The sequence below is a fragment of the Homarus americanus genome, unplaced genomic scaffold, assembly GCF_018991925.1.
Source record: "Homarus americanus isolate GMGI-L3 unplaced genomic scaffold, GMGI_Hamer_2.0 scaffold18789, whole genome shotgun sequence".
Classification (NCBI taxonomy): Eukaryota; Metazoa; Arthropoda; class Malacostraca; order Decapoda; family Nephropidae; genus Homarus; species Homarus americanus.
Window position 1 is genome coordinate 675242 of NW_024728725.1, and position 23193 is coordinate 698434.

At 35.6% G+C, this 23193-nt stretch overlaps 1 protein-coding gene across 8 annotated transcripts in view; it reads left to right on the forward strand.

Moving 5' to 3' along the window:
- The first annotated feature begins 5935 nt into the window (after positions 1-5935).
- The window catches only part of LOC121866188 (natural resistance-associated macrophage protein 2-like), a 43617-nt gene continuing 26359 nt past the window's right edge, over positions 5936-23193 (forward strand). For 6 of the 8 annotated variants that reach the window (XR_006088931.1, XR_006088934.1, XR_006088933.1 and 3 more), the window contains exons 1-8: positions 5936-6156; positions 13944-14176; positions 17473-17595; positions 18429-18655; positions 19425-19719; positions 21289-21447; positions 22579-22626; positions 22907-23065. Coding sequence is in view for 5 of the 8 variants with exons in the window: in XM_042365794.1 (XP_042221728.1) it covers positions 6153-6156; positions 13944-14176; positions 17473-17595; positions 18429-18655; positions 19425-19719; positions 21289-21447; positions 22579-22626; positions 22907-23065 (1248 nt within the window). In the remaining 3 variants the exon portion in view is untranslated. Of the gene's footprint in view, positions 6157-6565; positions 6674-13620; positions 13702-13943; positions 14177-17472; positions 17596-18428; positions 18656-19424; positions 19720-21288; positions 21448-22578; positions 22627-22906; positions 23066-23193 lie in introns of those variants that run through there. The other 2 variants (XM_042365793.1, XM_042365792.1) reach the window with 2 other exon arrangements.

The window sequence follows — 23193 nt, forward strand, 5'->3', positions numbered from 1 at the left end:
TCTCACCTTTGGTACTCAACAAATAGTACCTAACATTTAGTACTCAACAACTGGTGTACCTAACCCAGATTAAACACACACATACACACACACACTACATCCATGACCACCGAAGGGTCAAGACGTACCTGGCGCTCCTCTGGGTGCAGCCAGGTCAACTGTTATGTTGGCCCATACTAACTTCCTCTCCTGAACCCTCCTCCCCACCGGAATATCAACAAGTTCTCGCCAGAAGTTACGATTTCATGTGGGAAAGGAATGGAACCAGTGTTGAATAATGGTGAACAGTGCATAAGTCAGTGAAAAACAACTCAACAGGTAATAGCTGAGTCGTACCCAACCTAACCTTCACACAGTGAGGTCCCAGGTACCCAGTGATAACTGCCCCTGAGACTCAACAACACCAGCTATGTGTTAATCCGTCCACGATAGGGAGGCCTGGGACCACACCTCACTCACTTGAGTGAGTGAGGTCCTGTGCCACCAGAGCACGTGGTGTGCCCACGATGCTACGACACCACGTAGTGAATGAGTTGCTACAGCATCATGTGAGGCTCCTCATAACACCATCTGGAAGGGAATTACTACAAATTGTCAGGACCCTCATAACACCATCTGTGAGGGAAATACTACACCACGTCAGGCCCTTCATAACACCATCTGTGAGGGAGTTACTACACTACGTGTCTGCTGTTCAACACCTCAGCGCACATGATCTACGTGACCTCCACTGTAAACATTAATCTGTATGTTCACTGTTTTTTCCTTTTCCTTTCTCTAAATGAAAGTTTTTTAAGCCACCATTGTATGTAATAAGTCATTTATGTCCAATGTATATTTTCAGCTTTCGGGCTGCAGAACTTTTTTTAATAAACTGTTAATTATTATTATTATTATTATTATTATTGTTATTATTATTACACTCCTCGTCACGGTCAACTAGCACTTCATTATAAGACTCAACAACAGAACAACAGGTAACAGTAAGGCTAATGGTTCGTGGACTCATAAGGCAAAGGCTAAACAGACTGGAGGAGGTACCAAGGACAGATAACAAGTGTGGTGATGTTTCAACCCTTCGAGGACAGAGGTTTAATAATACGATGGTTTATCAGATGATGGTTTAACCTTCTGGGGGCGATGGTTTAACCTCCAGGGACGATGGTTTAACCTTCTGGAGACGATGTTTTAACCTTCTGGGGACGATGGTTTAACCTTATGGGAATGATGGTTTAACCTTCTGGAGACGATGATTTAACCTTTTTGGGATAATGGTTTAACCCTCTCGTCCTCAAATGGTTAACAGGTTAATGGCTTAACTTTAGCCTTTAGGTTTATTTATTCGAGAAGGACCGTATGAACCCCTTGAGAATAAAACCTGCCGAAGTCATCCTCGAAGTCTGAGTGGAAAACAAAGATGCATTGAATAACACAAAATAAGAACAACTACTCTCTTATTTACTCAGATGTTTATAATTTTTTCTAATCATTCAAAATACTAAAAATTTTAGTATTTAATATAAAACCTTAGGTGTTGATCCGCCAAACTAGAAATACGATTCGCCAAATAAGCATATCGTCGTACTGAAAGGCTATGTTTTGTGTGAATTAATAATTTCTTCTTAATTTTTTAGGGATATGTATAGCTAATGTTTTTTACTGGTATTAAAATATCAAGAAATACATGCAAAGAACAATTAACTGTCTGAAAGTACGACATTTTTCCCCTTGTAATTAACACTGGAGTATTTTTACATCCGAAACACATTATTATCTAAATTCATAGCATTATAAAGCGTGACATTTTGTATCAGCATTTCATCCATCTCCTCCACCATTTCTCTCATCCAGTCACAACAAGTCAGAGGAAATAAAGGTTTTAATGCCTCTCTTGGGCTGTCCTTTCTGTTTACAATTGTTTGTATTCCTATATTACCTTTATAAAATCTAAACCAACGTTATCTTGTATGACGATTTTACTAAAGGAATTAATCTATCTATCAATCTATTTATCAATCTTCTATTTATTTGCATATCTATCTATAGTAGTAAGTGGCAATGCGCAAAACGATGCCTTAAAGTCCCCATAAGTTATTTCGTGTTTGAAATGAAGGGTGCGGTTGTCATGGTAACCCGCTGGTAAGCCAATCAGAAAATGTCATTCGTCACTCAGGCCCCGCCCACTGTCAGGACCCACAAGGATTTCGGGGTGACGAGAGGCTGTGATTGGTCAGTATCGGGGAGGCATGCCGTGCGTGGCTGCCGCGCATCACCTCCTCTGGTGGACCCTAAAGGCTGGAGTAGAGTTACCTACGTGTACAATAATATTCTTTCAAATCGTCCAACGAGTTTTTACAAACATATAAATTTATAAATATCGGATTGTTTTATTATTCATCTCACCATGATATGTAGTTTACAATTTTAGTTCAGATTGAGTAGGATTAAGTACTCATATATTTGCACTATGAGTTCAAATATATATATTTATGATAAGTAAGAAATGGTATGATATTATACATTATTTTTCCGAACAATTACCTTCCAGTGCACCAGGGTTGTGTATTTAACAAAATTTCTTGAATAAGAATTACTGAATCAACGATGTAAAGTTGATATTACAGAAAATGGATTTGATAAACTTTCTAAGAGGGTTGAAGGGGAACTACTTGAAACAAATAATTTATTTATTTATTAATTTTTACTTAATTTACTTTGATTCAGTTAGCACGAAAGTTCCTGATCTTTTTTGTTGTATATAACTCTTCATCAGTTCATTTATCATACACATATTTACGTATGTATACTGCATGCTACTGTAGCATCTAATATTTTGTACTTAAATCGTCATCGGGTGTAAGTAAACCATACATGCATTTGCTCTTATCAAGCCTTAATGTTATCAATTCAGTAGATTGGAAAGCAATAGTTAAGAGAAGAGTAGGATAGTATATATTATTGCGTTATAAGCGTGACTCACAAATCTGCTGCAATAAGTTCATGTACACCAAGCATATTACTTGCAACACCAAGTTGTGGTGCAAATTGAGAAACGATCCTGCTGTTGCTGAATATTGGAAAAATGGCACAGTTAAATGATTATATCTATATATACAACATCGATAATGCTGCTGAGGGGTTGCAGTCCTGGTTTGAAATGGGGACACAGCGTCAACATTCCTAGAAGAAAACGGCATCTGTGTCCGATGCAACCCTATCCTAGACGGATCTTCTGAAGCAGTGTGATTTGTTTCCTGCTGTTCGAGAAGCTCCACTGATTTCTTTGACACTTCCAGCCTCCACTTGTGAAGTAGAGAGGTCATTTACCACACCGAGATGTGCCAAGACATGGCATCGATCAACAATGTCAACTGAACGCTTGTCTGGATTATGTACTCCCAGCGTGCATCGCCAAAAGGTGTTTGACAGAGACAAATTTTCAATTTGAAGACAAGATTGGTCGTTTGGGGACTGATAAGCACCGCCTGCAGTATTTATTTGACTATTTGAAAATACACTGCTATTATTTTGAGCAGGTCATTAGGGTGACAGACAACTATCATTGGCCATCCCTTGATTATCAGGATTAATGGTGTCATATTAATTATTTTCGTAAAATTTTAAAGCTTAAGGAACCCTATGATAATTTTAGTGAAATAATTTGGTGATAACACTGATAAGTGATACTGGTGACCATACAGTACTCGAAAATAACTCGATTACTCTGTATCAAACTATTATCTGGGTGTATATACTTGTTTTGAATAAACTGATATGTCAGGTCTTGCCGTGCTTTCCTGCACCTCCGAGAAAAAATCAAATAAAGTACACTAATGTAAACTTGTTGCTATATCATACCGTTTGTCTGTGGATGTATGTGACACTAGAATAACCCGTTATAGAACATCCTTCTTTCCTCACGCAGCCAAACTGTGTTTCCATACTCATACACAGTGGCGGCTCGTGAAAAATAAAATGGAGGGACTGCAAGCCTCACACAACAGTAGGATACACAAATTTGACCTACCTCAGGTATGAGTTGTAGTTGATGTCCACGAATTCCCAGGGCATGGTAGTAGTGTTGGTGGTGATGGACCAGTATTAATTGAAAATAAAGTCGGCGTGTCTGCTCTTCGATGTAGCAAAATTGTTTATTACTATTTCATTAAAATCCTTTATTTCTGTTATCATTTTATTTTCAATGGATATCACTGCTAAAGCACGATTTAACCACACCGTCCACACGTTGTACGAGACTGAGCTGCTTCAAGTGCGGCGGCGGCGGCGCCAATTAATAACAGACATGAATCGTACAGCATTGACAGCAACTATGAAAGTAACTTAAATTTTGGTCTGATTTTAATTAAAATTCACTTAGCAACGTATTGAAAATAATTAAATAACATAGAAAATGATATATTTGTTGGTAGTGTATTATTCAGCTGTCTCTCTAAAGGAATCATACGCCTGGCAGTGAGTGTCTGGGGGGGGACTGCAGCCCTATGCACGAGCCGCCACTGCTCATACAATCTCTCACTTCAAAAAGCTGGTTTTCCGGTATCTTCGTGGTGTGGATTAATATAATTTGTTTTCTTATATTTTTAACTTATTTTTAATCTTATTTTTTCGCCCCCTAGGCCCCGTTGTGGGTCGATGACCTGTGCCTGGGTGAGCTATTCCCCGTAAAACAAAGGTCAAAATATGAAAATAAAATAAAATAAAAAGGTATCCCATAAAAAAGTTTAATTTTCTTTTATTGAAACACAGAAAACGGACCTAAGAAACCGTTCATTTATAAGGTTCAATGCGGGACTTAAATGACATTGAATGAGATTAAATTCGGGAATTAAATGACTTTGAATTAGATTAAAGGTGTTACTGTAATGTTAAAGAGACATTAATTAAATGGATAATAATAATAATAATAATAATAATAATAATAATAATAATAATAATAATAATAATAATTATAATTATAATTATAATTATAATAAAAATATTTATAATAATAATAATAATAATAATAATAATAATAATATATGTAATTTGCGAGGGAAACGTCATACAATATTTTTTTTAATTACCCGAACGATGGATTGTAAACAAACTTATAGAGATTAAGTTGGTAATAATAATAATAATAATAATAATAATAATAATGATGATGATGATGATGTTGTTGTGTTAGATTATGATATTTTAAGTTAGGTTTTGTCAGGTTCGGTCACCGTAGATTATATTAGATTTAGTTAGGGAGTCATCGGCCAGACACACGCCGCAAAGACCCACAAAATACGGTTAATATTTGGGAGAGGAAACGGATGGGAAGCTATATAAATTTTATTATGGGATGATAACAGAAAAAAATAACTAAAAATATAAATACATAAATTATTCTTTAGCATTTTTGGCGGCAATTTCTAATAGCCTTTGGCTAACGAGCCGATCAGTGGTGGAGAGGATAAGTAAAAGTTATGTAAGACGAGGATCAAATAGCGGTTTGATGAGTCAGGTGTACCGGGTCCGGGCGGCGTGTTTCCCCAGTGACCCACACAAGTTTAGTACTAACATTATCAGGTATATCCAATGATCGTGTTTTTGTGTTTTATAGTTATTTTTCTTTACATATCGTAGTAATGCGTTATCCTGTAGAATAGATGACTCAGGTTAAAAGAATTTAATAACAAGGATGTTGTTAATTCTTGGTTACCAAGCGATGAACCTCTTCCCGAATGTGTCCACATTTTTATTTAATACCAGTTTACGTTTTAAACTATATTATAAATATGGGAGTCATATTGCACATAATTGACAAAATGTCAATAATTTATTAATGTTTAAATTCAGTAAACATAAAATTGGACTGTACTTTCGAAATAAATAATAAATGAGAGGTATAAGTCAGGCTACACGCACGAACACTCGTCGACTCGTCAGCTGATACTAGTAAACAAGTGTCACTAGAGGACGGCAGGGAAACACCGCTAGTAGTTAATTACCCCTACACAGCATTACAAGTGAGAACATCTCTTCGACAAATTGAGGCAAATGAACAGTAATTCTGTCGAGGAGAAGTTACATAAGTTACACTGAAAAAAAAATATAAAAATTAAGGGACTAGCAACAAGAATCACCAGTACTTTTAGACAGCAATGGGTAAGTGATCTCTCGTTATCTCCCCCCCCCCTTTATTGGGGGTAAAATCCCAAAGGAGTTCCACCATCTTCTTATTGAGTTCAGAATAAAGTAAATATTGGTCCATTGGCTGTTCTCAGGTTTTGGTATGAGAATAAGTTTTTGTTTTACGTTTTTCGGTGTTTTACTCATCGGTATTATTTTACTTTCGGACATAGCTCGCCCGAAAGTTATAATCTACTGAAACATTTAGATCTCGTTATTCTGAGCATTTTGAACCCCACATGTACATGTCGGAAATGGATAGTAGTTATACAATTTAATTTAATTGATTTTACCTAGTTTTCAGTCTTCATATGTGAGGTGATGCTAACGGCTCATCACGCATGTGAAATATTGACTGACGTCATCCAGTCGTGACCAACGATGTATCGATATCATCACACAAATTTTTTTTCGACCAATAGCATTTGATTTTTTTTCAGAAGCAGCAGCCTGGGTAATTTCATTGACCTGTCTCACAGTGGCCTTGGTTTAGGTTGGTTGTCATTTTTTGCTTCTATGATTATTTTAAGTTTATTGCCGAGTTTTACGAGAAAGACCATCAATCTATCCAATTCTTACGTATCCCTGGTCCTTCCACTTCTAACTAAGGTATTTTACTTTCGGACATGACGCGCCCCAAAGTTTTCAACTACTGAATCATTTAGGTTAATTTAAGCTAGGCCTACCAGGGTTCCAGGGGCGGATCCCCTGGCTAGGGGTTATGTTAGGTTACATGACTCGTTTTCGTTTTTCCCCCCCACCCAAAAACCCTGATTTCCCAGGTTCTCTTCTATTATGAAGGTCAGATTCGTTTAAAACACACCGAAATACACTGGAAAAACATATTGGTCAACCCCTAGGGTCTCGTGTCCTAAAGTAAAAATTTACATTCAAATCTGACCTTCATTTCTTGTGCAAATTAGAGGCTTTTGCAAAAAATTAACATTTTCAGTTTTAACAGAAACATAATTTGCACAAAAATATAGGTCAAATTTGAGTAAAACATCAAAACAAAAAAACCCAACCTATTCTCATACCAAAAGAACCAACCAACCAACCTACCTAACCTAACTTACAAGGAGGAGGAGGTAAGGAAGAGACAACTGACTAAGTGAGGAGTATAACATGGCGGGAACCTGCGGACAGCCAATTTTTTAATGGCAATGATTTGCCTTATGCCCGAACGGGAATTATACTTACTGACCAAAATAAGCAATACTGGAGGAGATGGCTAACACCAGGAGTGGTTGTTCAATTTCGTTCATTTTTCCCCACTGATGTTCTTATCATTATAGTAATTATTTTAAGAGGTGAAAACTTTTTATTTTAATTATAAGTATTATGGTAATAATTTATGACTTCACAGCTGCAGATATTTCATAGAAAACGAATTTAAAAATGCCACACTTTCAATGTGTTTTATAGTGGACACTGTCGTAGTTATGGCAAATGTGTTAAAAAGTGTTTATTTTGAAGTTAATGTTAACCTAACCTAACCAACCTTAACCTAACCTAACCTAATCTAACCTAACTTAACCTAGCATAAATTAACACCGGCTGTGGGCGAACTTTCAGTTACTGAGATGGGAAAGCGGTTGTGAAGTACAGCACAGTATTTTTTTAGTTTTTCTCAATCTACGATCACCTGTAGTGGGTAGGGCATGAAGGATGAGGGAAATTGTGGGGTAAAACACGATGAAAAACTCATCATATGACTCTAAAATTATGCCTGTACATGCTTTGTACGTGAAGAAATTAATTATTTATTGTAAATACTCCTTCAAAAAATCTGCTGAATCAGTGCATGTTCTCATCTGGTCAATATGCAACCGAGCCGCTCAGCCCGGACATGCTCTCACGTCCACAAACAATGTAAAATTACACTATAACGTTTCAACACAGTTGCTTTCAGTGGTACCAGATATCAAAATAAGTACTTTTTATTTAATATGATGGGGGGAGGTCCGCCCCCGGCTAGGAAGTTAGGTAGGTTTCTTTGGTTGATTAGGTCAGGTTCTAGTAAATGTCACCTTTTTTAAAATACTTACTATAATAACAACATCTAACAAAATTGAACAATGCCTTCTGGTGTTAGCCATCTCCTCCAGGATTACCCTAAAATAGGTTATTCTCATGTATTAATTGTGATTTCAGAGAGTCTGACCTTTATTTTAGGGGCCACTGAGGTAACTCTTCCATGTTGACCTTTCATGGAAATTCTTTTAAATAATATATACAGTACATATATTTATACTATTTTCACTGTTTCACATGAATATGACCTTCATTTCTGGCAGAAAGGAGTACCTGTCCTCTTGGATATATGCCTCCCCTTCAATTACCAACATTAACTGGTAAAGACACACAAAAACAAATCACAGATATCAGTATTCATGTCTAACTTAACCTGACCAGAAAAAAAGCAGAAGAACCTGACCTAATCTAACCCTTCAGTGTACAAACCTTATAAAACTTACCTTAATATACTTTAATACCAAGTGTGGCGATATTGATGATACAAACTGTGAATTTCCACTTGGACATTTTCCTGAACCAAGGTGAACACGAGACCGAGAGATATCAAGAGCTGCGGCTCCATTCTCAAATACACATTGAATTAAACGCCATCTCCCAACGAGTTGAGCAAGACTTAAGTGCATGCGTACAAGTATCACGTGTCATCGACACTTCTGCTGATTGCTTGAGTTAGAAGTAAACAGAAAAATACAGGTATACCTGTGAACCTGTATACTTTATGAAGTAAAAATAAAGTGAAGACTAAAAATTTCTGCCAGGAACACTATATGTATAGAAAAAATTATTATTTTTCTTTTATCTTCCTTTATATGAACCACTATAAAATTCTGTGAATGGTTACTACGTAACAGCTAATGCTAATTTTATTGATATGATTACTAACCATAGCAACGATAATGAAGAGGAAAAATGTGGGATTAAAACATGAATAACACAAATAGAACCTTTGACAATGTGACCAATTTAATAACCTGTTGAAAGAATTCTTTCCTCATTTACTCAATGTACTTATGTGCATAGATTCTGTGAATTGGTTTCGTACACAGTGAATCAAATTTTATGTTTATTGGATGTGATTTGGACAGTAAGAGGATACAACAATATTGACAGATTTTAACTTCATTAAACACATTATCATAAAGTATTATACAGTATTCAAATCTCTTTCCTATCAACTTCACATGATCTACTTTGATCAGTCAGAAGGCAGTTCAAATCATTTTAAAGATTTATGCATGCTCAAAAATTTCCCTGATCAGTACAGTTTTAATTCGTGTTATAGCTCCTTCATGACATAATCACCGAAAACATACAAAAACAAGAAGAGAATCGCTTTTTTCCTTTGACAACGGTTAAATAAGTATTTTTATTTTATTTTTATTTTTTTGAGGAGTAGGACTTTCAGAGGTTTAGGTTAGGTTTTGAAAGGTTTGTTTGGTGTTAATCTTTGTGTGTTTTAACCCGACAGTTTCCCTCATCTTCAAAGCCCTCATCACTCTGTGCATATCATGGTCGTATCTCAAAAAATAAGCAGTAGTGCTAAGAATAAAGATCAGATTCTTTCAAACTATGATGAAAAAATATTTTAGTAATAGAATTCCTGTTAAGGCATAAAACGAATCTTTACCAAGACAACTTATTCCTTACCTAGAAAAAAGAAAAGAGAATTTAAATATTTGTGTTTTTACTTTTCAGTACAGTACAGTACTGTACTGTAGTTGCTTTTACTATTGATAATGACCGTCCTTCTGTCACATCCATCTGATGCTACTTTTGTCACTTGATTGTTGTTTCCAAAAACATGTTTATCAGTGAACAATTGCTTACAATGACTGGTGCATTAAATGAGATAAGCTGAACTTATGTAACAATATGATATAATTTATTTAGATTAGGAAGGTCAGGTATGATCAGGTTGAGTCATCTCATCCTTGATAAATCATTTAATGTTGCAGTCGTTGGAAGCATTCATGTGTATGAACCATTATCCGGTAAGTGTGGTAATACCCAATGACCGTGATGCACCCTGAGCACAAACTTGAGGAAATTTCTCCTTAGAAGATATATTACCTCTTCAAAATGACAGAAGTGCATGGGGAATACTTTTTGTGTGATATAAATTTTATGATTATTTATATCTGGAAGGCAAGAGACACAAACTCACCCGTGTCCACCGTGATAACTTCTGATTTTAAATTTTAGAAAGGTTCTATGTTTTTATTTTCAAAGATGAAGATACAGGATAACTAGTATTTTAGGTTAGGTCAAGCTAGACAGATTACCAGTATACTGTACTGTAGTTTGGTTCATTTTATGATTGAAAGACTATAGACTGTTGCAGTATCTGCCACTTCCAGAATGTTACACTGGCATTAACTTTAGAAGTAGCAGCCAATGCTATATTTTTTTTATCCCTAACGTTTAGCCAACATACATATACACAGCCGTAGGGCATTGCAGCCATTATACTGTATTTGTACATCGTCCTTTTCCACCATAATTTTTAAAAACTTTTTGCTTTTAAGCATTCGCAATGTTTATATCTCGAGTTGTGGCATGCATAAGCACATGAGAGTGGGAAGGGGAAAAAGATAATAGATAAAGATAGGAAATGATTTCACTCATTCATTTATAGGAAGTTAGATAACGAGCTATATAATAGTCGAGAAAAAATAGGGGTATGAGTGTGTCATTGTCACACACTATTATCTGAAGACCTCAGGGTTACATGTTATTTTATCAGTTGATCTCCAGGGGTGTTTTATTATCTGTTGGCATTTGATATGAGGTGTAAAGTATTTTCACATATATTTACATGCATCTGAAGGATAAAATTGGAGTACTGTACCCTGTACTGTATAATTATGAATTACAAATATTGCACAGTTAACATTTGAACTGGTTTTCTAATTGAATAACATCCTTAATACTGTACAGTACTGTAATAATTATCTGTGGTGATAACATGTTGGTTTGTAGGTATTGTACAGTACGTAGGGTCATTCTAATGTTAAGTGCATATGGTACTGTACTTTATAAACTTTTAGACATACAATACTGTACTGTATATATATTCACAGCTCTATAACCAAACATGACATCTTGTAAATACTTTTTTAGATGTACATAAAACAGTATAGTAATAAAAAAAGTCTAGTTCAGATCTTTAATGAGCTTTACATTTTAAATACTGGACAAAAAGTGGAGAATACAAATTTATCATAATTTTACTTTGATATTGACAGCTTGCAAGTCCTATGGTTATACAGTACAGTACATGTATTTGTTTGACCTTTAGACAAGTTGATAGCTGCTTTTAGAGTAAACAATTCCACCAAAAACATACTGTAATTTGTTAGTAAAGTTCTTTGGGTCAGAGTCAGCTACCCTAATATTGTACTGTACTTGGTCAGACACCCAATATTAAAGAAGCTGTGCTGGTTAAAACTTTGGAATGTCCTAAGTCCAAGAACTTACTCAAAAGTACTATGTTGCCTTTATCATGCAGAAGATTGGCCCTGAATCCATGAACTTACCCTATATGGTACCAGTTAGAACTAGATCCTTCTTCTAAGAATACTTTAAATTTCATATGGAATAAGTTGTACTTTTTGGGGTGTGAATCACTGAATCAAATGATCACAGCAACTATAAATCTGACGAATTTCAAGAAGTCCTTTCATTTGGATGAGAAAGTGTAACAGTGATAATACCTGTAGTAGTAATATCTAAGTTAGCCAGAATCCCTCAAACCTTGAACTCTCAGATAACCAGAATTGAAATTTTCTTGGAAAATCGTTCCCAAAGCCGGAATTTTCTGGACAATTCAGGTTTTAGGAACAGTTTTCCGGAACATTCTGAGAAAATTTTATCGATACCCAGAAAATTCTGGGGATGGGGTAGTTGTTTCCATGTTGGGAGATGAAAACCAGGTGCATTTTCCGGAAGTTCCGAGAAAATTTTTCCATTACCCAAAAAATTCTGAGGATGGGGTATATTTTTCTGGGTTGAAGAGATGATGTACAGTAATGGAGAATTTCTGAAATTTCCTAGAACATTTTTCTGTTACCCAGAAAATTCCGGGGATGGGGGATATTTTTCCGGCTTTGAGAGAGTCGTCTCGTTACCCGGAAATCTCTCATTTCTGGAAGTGTTTTTCACCAATTGTTCCGACTAATGGATATATCATTACTGTACATGTAAAAGCTTTACAATATTGTACCAGTAATATTATCTGCAACAACAGCACTAATAATAATAGTACATACTGTAATACTAGCAATAATAGTATTGATACTGTACCTGTAATATAAAAAGTACACTACAGGTATTGTATATTAATAATGCTGGTAATAGAAACAATGGTAATGTAATAGTAAAAATATGAGCATTAACCTTTATGCTCCTAATGATGCAGTATTTTATAAGCAGCTCCACTTTTAACAAAAATAAAAAAACTACAAAAAAAATGGCCACTTGCTAAAATATTATTCTGCACCTTTACGGTGTTATACAATATGACACACGGGACCAAGAAATCTGATAACACTCATCATGGCTTCTGTCGCAGTGATCGTTGCAGATGGTCTCGGAGCCAAAGGTGCAGAATATATTTTTAGTGCCACATGGGTGTGATATAGCCCCTGGGATGTTTAAGCAGAGGCACAAAACATGAACTCTTCATTTGACAATATCAGGAGTGTTCTGTGCCACACATTGTCATTTGAAGACAGTACTAGTTTTATGAGTAACAATAATGATACAGTACAGTAATTATAGTTATCATAAACTGTACTGTAATGTACAGGTACAGGATAATAGAAAAAGTTTTTGACTTGCTTATATACTGTATGCATCCACGAAGCACTGCTGTACGTACTGTACTTAATAAGTTCATATGAATACTTACCCAATATAGTAGCTCATACTGTACTTACTTTTCTTGTTAAATACCATTATGTATAGGACACTGATTAGAACAGCTGATAACAGGGTGTCTCATAGATCACGCACCATAAGATAATGTTCAGGTGAGGGATTGATAACAAATCATCAGTTTAATATTCATGTACATATAGAGAGCCATATGTTACACACCCAGGCGTATGGGTATAGTCGACGAAATTCTTTTACATTTGATCACTGTGCAGCCTCTGGTTTACCGTACATGAATATTAAACTTCAGTGGACTCTTTCATCTAGTGTTAAGTTCTCTTCCATCACCTGAAAAAAATATTAATTTTCCTATTAGACATTTTGTATAATTCAGTAGTTTAATAGTATCATCACTGTTTTCTTTGAGAGTCAGAAATCAAGAGTCATTTTCAGTTACTGTATTCTGATTGTAGTGATTGTTTGACTTACCGGTACCACTGATATGATAACATCTTATCAGTTGTAAGTAGAATGTGCGCTCAGCTCCTGGGTAGGTGTTGGTCGGCCCTGACTGCCCTGCTGCCTCTCTTTTTGTAAACGAAAGCATCTGTAAGTAGTGTTGACATTACTAGAGGAATTAAAGTATAATTATGTGATTTAGAAGTACAATACAGTATAATGTTCTTGCAAACTTATTGTTGTATGTATTTATTGTCAGTATTTGTTTTGCCTTTTCTAGTGTTTTGTAACCTTCTGATGGGAATTAATGCATGTCTTGAAACCTTACTAATATTTGTGAATAAAGAATCTGGATCTGAGTACAGTCTTGTATATTTCCATACATTCTACAGAAGGAACAGCAGCAATGAGTAACAGCCATGAGCAGACCGAGAATGACACTGGTACCAGGAACTTGTCAGGGGACTCTTCTGCCACCACACCTCATTCCACTTGGCCACCAACCCCTACCAGCACCACCAATATCACCACCTCCCTCACTGAAGAGACGATGTTGTCTCCGAACGAAGAAAATTTTGACACTTACTTTGCTCATGAGAGAATTCAGATCCCTGAGTCAGAAAATGTAAGTACTGTAACATACCATTGTTGAGTTTCTACCTTCACTTTATATTGTTATTCCCCACTGTATTTTACATCAGAGTGTAGAATGAATTTTGTCATGTGCACCTATACAGTGGATGTTTATGAGCCAGTTCCTGATACTGTATAGGCAAGCAGGAATTGTGTTCATATTGCACTCCAATTCAAAATTATCCATAATGAATTATTATGGTAGAGAAAAGGCCATAATGTTAATACACTCTCACACTGATTTATGAAAGGGTTCTTTTCTTGAAAAACCTTTTGTAAATCAATACATTATTTCAATAATGGAAACAAATTTCCCATAGACTCCCATTATAAAAGCTGATATTCGCTTCTACGTAAAAACTTCCTCCCACTTTTTTTTCTTTGTATATAATGATTATAAGACAATAATGAAAATAAAAAGTGAAACACGTGCAATACTTACGAGGATGAGTTTGGAAACAAAGTGAACAGCTGAAATTCTAAGCCAACATCAATCTGAGTTTCCGTCGTTTAATGATGGGATGTGTTCCTGAAATCCTAACTTTAAGCAAAATTATTTCTAAGTGAGGGGTAACAATGAATAATACCCATTGTTATATGTAGTGAAACTATAGAAGTTGTGGAATAACATTAGAAAAGTAAGCATTCTGATATTATAAAATTTTGCATTATTTAATGTGCTGTATTTTCATTACGACTTTGGAAATATGAAAATAATGATTTTGGTAAATATTCAATGTTGACCATGCATGGAACTTTATACAGTAATGATTTTATATTGGGCAATAGAGCAAAAAAAAAAGAGCAATAATATTGGAAAGGTCTACCAGCCCAAGCTGTAGAATCAAGAACATTGCAGTACAGTGATCCCTCGGTTAACGAGTGCCTCGGTTAACGAGATTACGGTTAACGATTTAGCTTCCATAAGATTCTTAACTTCGGTTAACGAGCAATCCCTCGATTAACGTGTTTTAAACAAGCGACCCTTCACATGTTTTCACTTGCATTTGACGGTCCACCAGCTGAAGTATTAGTCCTCCAATACAGTAATCTGTTCTAGGGCTTAAATTCCTTACTATTTTAGTAAATATCAAGAAGTTTATACTATTCAATAATTTTAAAAGTTTAATATTAATTTTTTAGTCATTTTAACAATTATTGAACATAATTGAAGTACAGTACAGGAAATTAGTTTTATGCGCGCCAAACAGCCTGTCAACACACCAAACAGGCGTCAGTCTCTGTGTCTTTTCAGTGAAGGTAACATCTTGCTTGAGACTCTCTTCAACTAAACGCTTTTTTTCTGTGTTCCAAGCAAATTATTGGTCAATTTGAAATTTATTTTACATGTTGACAATATATAATGCAGTGCAGTGTTGATTTAAAGAAAATAATCTTGAATTACACCAAGAAAACTAAAATTTTATGGGTGAAATGGCACCATGGGGTGACTTCTCTTCCAACCCAATACCTTCTCTTCTCCCTTCTCCACCCCCATTCTAATTCCCATCATCATCATCATCATCATCATCATCCAGGAGCCTTCTACATACACACCTCATAGTGAGCTGGAACCAATTCCCCAAAAACCCATTGAAACAATGGTTTCGGTTAACTAGTTTTTCGGTTAACGAGCAACCTTCTGGAACGAATTGTGCTCGTTAACCGAGGGACCACTGTATTGGGCTTCAAAATAGTCCTTGACAAAATTATCAAGAACAATGGACCACTGGCCTCCTTCCCTCAGCAAGGCCATTTCTAGTGGGTAGCCATTAGGTAAACAAGGTAAGGTAAATAGATCTTTGTAAACTGGAGTCTATCTTTATTTGAGAACTCGAGCTCTGTCAGTAAAACACAAACAGTCGGCCCTTACTGGCTGTAAAATATCAAATCTTAAACCAGGAAAACTGAGAAATTCAAAAGTCATGTACTGTATTTACTGTCCTTGTACATGTATGGGACCATTTATATGGCATCCTGGTACAGTATCTTGAATACTCAAATAACTGGCCATGTTCTTGAAGAAAAAATTAAAATGACTACCAAGTAATTTCTGGGCTGAGCGGGGATATTTTCAACCATTCCCCACCTGTGAGCTATATGTCATGTTATGATTATTTCTTAACTCTTAATTTTGGGTAGATAGAGGTGATTTTCTTCATTTTATTTACTCAGTTACACACACACACACACACACACACGGGTTTCCACTATGAAGCTGTGTGGTGAGTGAGTGAGTGGAGGTGAAAGAGTCTTGGCGTAGAGCACCGATGCTAGGGAAGGCAGCCAGGTAGCATCCCAGTTGGGCTGCATTTCTAAGGCAAGCGTTGAGGCGGCCAGTGTCTATAAGATTGCAACAGTGTATTCATTGACTTGTGTCATTTTTGCTCTATTTATGCTTTTATTATTGCTATTCACAGCATATACTGTATGCTTTTGTTATTGCCATTTTTATGCCTATAATTTTTAAGTTTTAATGTTGCAGTGCACTGTACAGGTAAAGGTACTTTTAAGGATGAATCTAGTCATCTGTACAGAGGCTTTTCAGCCAGTTACAGAGGATTTACTGTACATTTTAGGCTTGGTGCTATCAAATTCTAGAAAAAAACCTACCTGGTGATCCCCACGTTCAATAATGCTGGATAAAGGGTCCCATACCCGTACCCACACTTAAAAAATCAAGTCTAACGATGTCATTGTAGGATGCATAATAAAAAATTACAAAATTCAAGAGTAGATCCAGAGGGAGCAGCAGGTCGTTTGGGAGGCATGGTGATATAAGTTATGTGATGAACCACCAGCAAAAGTTGAAAATCAAAGACTCTCGGGTAGACGCTAGTCACGCCACTAGTGCCGCCTAGCGGCGAAAGTACAAACAAGGCCCGCAGAGTTCAAATAAAGCCAAAATAAAAATCCGATAAATAATTCGATAAAAAATCCGTCGATATGTACTGTATACTCTATGTCTACATGGACAGACATACATACAATTATAGTGGGGGCCAATTTTTCCTCAAAACTGTGCACCTGCATGACCATGCAACAGTCAACCTAGTGCCCCACACACTTAATTTTTCCAGATGCACATATCTTCAGTGATGATGCCACCTCATTTTCTTATCAATTAAACATCTGAAGCAGTGCAACCATGTTACTCATCCTATGTTTTAATTTTTATTTTTCTATTTCTTGCAATCTTTGGTATCTTAAAGCAAACATATTCTATTTAGCCTCTGTTAATATGAAGTACAGTACAGTAATGAATCTGGTTTTATTTCACCCCCACAGAAGCTGTTCAGTTTTCGAAAATTTTGGGCATTTACAGGCCCTGGCTTTCTCATGAGTATTGCCTACCTAGACCCCGGAAATATAGAGTCTGATCTTCAGTCTGGAGCGGCAGCAAACTACCAGGTGGGTGGAGGGATACTGGTTTGTTATATAAAGGCTGGTGATATGTTTAGTACAGTATTTAAGGTTTTCATTATGAACTGACCACTGCCTAAGTCAACTGATCTAATGACTTCTAGGCTGGTTCATACTGTCGTGAGACAAATTCAGCAGCATATTAATTTTCTAATACCAGTGCCTCAGATACAAAAGGAATAAAATGGTCCTTAGAAAGATAGAGTACAGTATACTGTATAGATAAAAGAATCTTAAGGTGTAGTGGATGAGTGGTATGTATGGTGAATTTTAGTACAGCTTTAGTTTTGTGACATTTTTTTTTTTTTTTTTTTAGAAAATGTGAAGGTTAATAATACTGAGAGGAATTACAGGAAGATTCCCTTAGATATACAAAAAAGTCTCATGATTTTATTTTTCTGACTGACAGCAGGTGTGTCAGTAGATGCCACTGTCTTCCTCATTTCTTGTACATCCCTTACTCCATTCATCTATTTCCTCCTTTATTTTCCCTAGCCCTCCTACTTTCCACCACTGCTTTATAAACAGTTTAACCAACCTTTCGTTGCCACCTTCACTGAATGTCACCTTTCTCTCCAACATTTCTTTCACATCCACAAGTTTTCCTTATTTCTGTGTTTCTTTTTCTCTACATTCTCTTCACCTTACATATTGCTTTCAAGCTTGTCCTTTCTGACACTTCCAATATATTTCTTCTTCCTGCATCTGAAGTTGAGAGTTCATGCTCCACTTTTTATGTTTTTCTAATGTTGAAGCTTTTTGCATTATGCTGCTGCTCCTGTACAGCAATTGTTTAATAGCACATAATGTTTTTTTTTTAGCTTCTGTGGGTGCTGATGTGGGCAACTATCCTTGGACTCGTCATGCAACGTCTTTCAGCACGCTTGGGGACAGTGACGGGTCTTCACTTGTCAGAAGTTTGTTACCGACATTATCCACGCATTCCACGCATTCTGCTCTGGATCATGGTCGAGATTGCCATTATTGGGTCTGACATGCAAGAAGTTATAGGGACATCCATTGCAATTTACATACTTTCAAATGGAGTGTAAGTCTATTAAATGTTTGGTAGTACAGTATGTAGGCTACTGTCTTCTACTTGGTGTATGTGTACTGTAATTATATTAAGGTTCTTTATTTCTTTTTTCCTTTTCCAAATGAAAAATGCAGAGAGTGATCAGTCAAGTGTTGTTTAATTTGTTCACTGAGGTATCCCTTGCCAAATACCGAAGATGCTTGAAACAGGTTAGAAGATTTAAAAAAAAAAAAACTATGCTTGAAAACAATGTTTTACAAAAATGCAATTCACAAATGAGAATAAGAAATTAAGGATTAATACCAAAAATACTTACATATTTATAACTGTGTTGGTGACAAAGAAACTAGTGCATTGTACAGTATTCACTTATTAAATTTAAGGATTACAACCCAAATGAAACATTAATCAGACAATTAGCTGTTAGAGTTTATGATACACAGATAAACATCCTTTGAGTTTTTAAAGCATTAAGTTCAATGCCGTATCCTAAAAATCATACCAGGCAGAGATTCCTATGGACTAGTGGCAACAATCGTGATCATATTGGGAAGATTTGGCAAGCCATAATTGTAGCATTACATGTGTTGCACCACCTGTCACTTGAAGAAAAAAATTAATGCTGTAACAGAAGACTTTAATATAAAGTCTCCACCTCTGTTTTTTTTAATGTGTTCTTATATAAACTTTGACCTGATGATATTACTCGGTTGTTTTAAAACATAATGATAAGAATTATGTAATTCTTAACTCTCTGTATTTTTTCTCTATTATTTTACAGAATTCCTATACCAGGCGGAGTAGTAATTACCATTGCTGATACCTTCACGTTTCTTGCTCTGGACCGCTATGGTCTTCGTAAGCTTGAGGCTTTCTTTGGCTTTCTCATCATGGTAATGGCTGGAACATTTGGCTATCAGTATGGTGTTTCAAAGCCTGATCAGGTGGCAGTACTGAAAGGATTATTTGTTCCGGGCTGTTACAACTGTGACCAGCGAGCACTCGCTCAAGCAGTTGGCATTGTAGGAGCTGTCATAATGCCTCATAATCTCTATTTACACTCGGCTCTTGTGAAGGTATGATGAATTTTATTTAAAACAATATATCAAATATTAGTAACAGCCTGAAAATATTGTATCTGTTTATATAAAAGATATAAAAAAATAGGTTGTCATATATTAAAAACAGAAGTCTTAATTGAAAGTGAATAAGCCTTAGGTTGTAAAAACTAATTTGGTTGTTTCATATTATGTACTAGTACAGCAAATTGAAAAAAGATTTCTATTCAACTTATGTCTTCAGAGCATCTGTGTAATTAAAATAATAGTTAAGATATTTTGTAAAAAATAGTTTTTTATCCCACAATATCCAGGGTGAATACTGCATAGCAATCAAGTGCATTTATCAGATTATAATCATGAGTTCATTTTAATTACAAATTTATCAGGTGAATGCATCCAACAATTTTCCATTGAAACCTGGTACAAAAGGTGTACAGTACAGGAAGTTCCCTATTTATGTCATGAATGCATTCCTAGAAACCTAATGTAAGGTGAAGTGATGTTATTATGAATTACATAAAAAGGGGATTTACTGTACCGTATATGGATGGGTGCTGATGATGATGGTAATAATTGGGTAGGTGATACGCATGTTACAAATTAATTCTGCTTTAACAATTGTTGCCATAGCCCAGTATTGTTTCATACACAAAAGCTGGTGGGATATTGTTCACACAAAACTGTTCTCAAATTTCATCGAAGTAGTACAGTGCTATGGATTTCATTTTTGTGAGAAATTAAGGTATGGAGTGTTTAATTATCGTGTTAAAACTGGAATATATTAGAGTAAATTACATTGTTAGGTTACCATATATGGGGTCATCAAAAAAGAATGCCCAGACTTGAACTGCTTATATATGGTTTATGAAAATCTGGGTATTCTTTATTGATGACGTATTTGTATGCCTTTAGATATTCTCCCTGAACTAATCTAATATTAACTTATGTGTGTGGAACTGTACCACACATGGTTAACTTAACTTTACTTCTGTGTTATTGGGTAATAATTCTCCCAAGGCAGTAAGTTACAAGCCTTGATTTTCATTTGTTTTGTTTGTAGGAGCTGAATTCACTTAGGGGTGTTGTTATGAACATTAGTGTCATGCTTATATCATTTACATCAATGTTTATGTATTTATTTGTCCTTTTTCCAGTTCTTTTTACTTTGTTATGACCTTTATTGTCCAGGAGGAAATAGGAGTACCCAGAAAAAACCTGTCATGTTTGGTAGGATCACACTGGTTAACACCCTTCTTGCATCTGACCTAGGCTGGGATTGAACCCAGTACACAGTAGTGAAATGTTTCTGCTTGTACCACTATATTTTTCACCTTTCTCATATCATACAAATAACCTATCCTTAAATTTGGTAAACAGCCATCAAATTTTTAAGAGATACTCCTTTAATTTCTATTAAAATTCTCTCTCAAAAACGGATGTTAATTAAACACTTAATACAATATTATATGGTAAAATAGTTTGTAGACTTATGTTCAGAATTGATAAGTACAATGATCTCAGAATATGTGAGTAAAAGCTATAAGTATTATTGTTTTTAAATAGCAAATACACCGTTTTTTGCAGTCACGGGATGTTGACCGCAAGAAGAAAGAAGATGTAAAAGAAGCAAACAAGTATTTCTTCTTAGAAGCTTGTTTGGCTCTGCTGTGTTCCTTCGTCATTAATGTGTTCGTGGTGGCTGTGTTTGCTAAAGGACTTTATGGTGTCACAAACCAAGAAGTGGTAAGAACTTCAGTAATAAAACATATTTTAGAGATCCCCTTTATACATGTGATGGTACTACTACATCAGTTTGTTGACATTGTATTTATGCATGATTTCTTTAGTTTTGCATGTCATACTTTAACTTAACACTACGGACTTGATCTCAGGGATACATAAAAGTTTTTCATTTAGGGGGTCAAAATATGAGAAGTCTAGGTCTGTCCAGGTGTACTATTTCATTTGACTCTAGAATACTTGCGTTACTTTTGTAAACAAACTTCGCTTAGACGTTACAAATTTTTACACCAAATTTTTGTGAGAGATACTGCTAGTATTCCTTGGGGCAGAGAGTCTCAATTTACGGTTAATGTTGCCTTAGAAAAATACAATGAAGCCATCCTGCTCCCCAACTGAGCTCAAACCTATGGATGAAATGCTATCATGGATTTATTTCATGGAAAACTCTAGTGCAGGGGTGGGCAATTATTTTTGATGGAGGGGTCACTTCATGAATGGTGGCACACTTCGCGGGCCACACACTTAATGTAGATGCAAATGTATTATATTAACACAAAGTAAAGCCTTGTATTTGTAAATACAAATGCAGTGGCGAGCCACAGAAATAATTTGGCGGGCCAAATGTGGCCCGCGGGCCATACTTTGCCCACCCCTGCTCTAGTGCAACCGCAGCTTTACAAGCCAGAGTTTCAGAACCCCTCCACAATTATGACAGGACTGTACTCCAGTATTCTAATGAAAAAGTAGAAAACTAGTGATAAACTTTGTCCTGCCTTAACCTTCACCCACCAAACATAAGGATAACACTACAGTATATCCCACTCTTTGGGAGAATACTGTCTCTACCAAATTTGGGCATTGTCTGTAGGGAAGTTATAATATGATGATTTAGTGCCTTATAACTCAGGGAAATATATACAGTACTGTAGGATTATTCACTTGAAAAAATTACCTCATAAATTTCATTTTTTCTTCATATACAGTACTGTACTCATTTCTTGTTTTTTCGGTATCATATTACCCTGTACTTAAGAATTTGAAAAAAACTTGGATTAAGATTTTTGGAAGTGTTGTAACTGTTATTTTGTGATACTCTTGTGATTAATTTTAATAATTAGCATATTGTTTCAGTATGATCGTTGTGAAGCTGTCAACAACACCCACGCCAATGCCTTCGAAGTAGGTCCACATTAGTACAGTATTTGTTTTATACAATTTATATTTTAATGGAAATAATTATTACTGTATTGCTGACTACTTTAAGTAGGAGTCATGGTATATATTGTACATATTTCTCTCTCGCTGTCTTATGATGATAAGTTTTAAAGTGGATCTGCTTGTTTAAGATGAAAGATTTTTAAAAGCTTGAGCCTTTGCGGTTCTTTCTTGGTGTCACAATATGTCTCTTCATTCCATTGAAATAAATGAAGAAATTTACCTTTTCTTGATTATTTTACAGCAAAATGATGAGCTAGTTGATGCAGACATCTTCAAAGCCGGGGTGTTCCTCGGGTGTACTTATGGTGTTGTGTGTATGTACATCTGGGCTATAGGAATTCTTGCTGCTGGTCAGAGCTCAACAATGACTGGAACATATGTTGGACAATTTGCAATGGAGGTATGAACTTGAATATTTATTGTCAACCAGCTTTGTAAATTTTGTAAATAACAATTTCACCTGACTGACTGATTTACTCAAGGTCACTAAATCAAGATCTTCTTCTGAACATTAATTATGTCAAGATC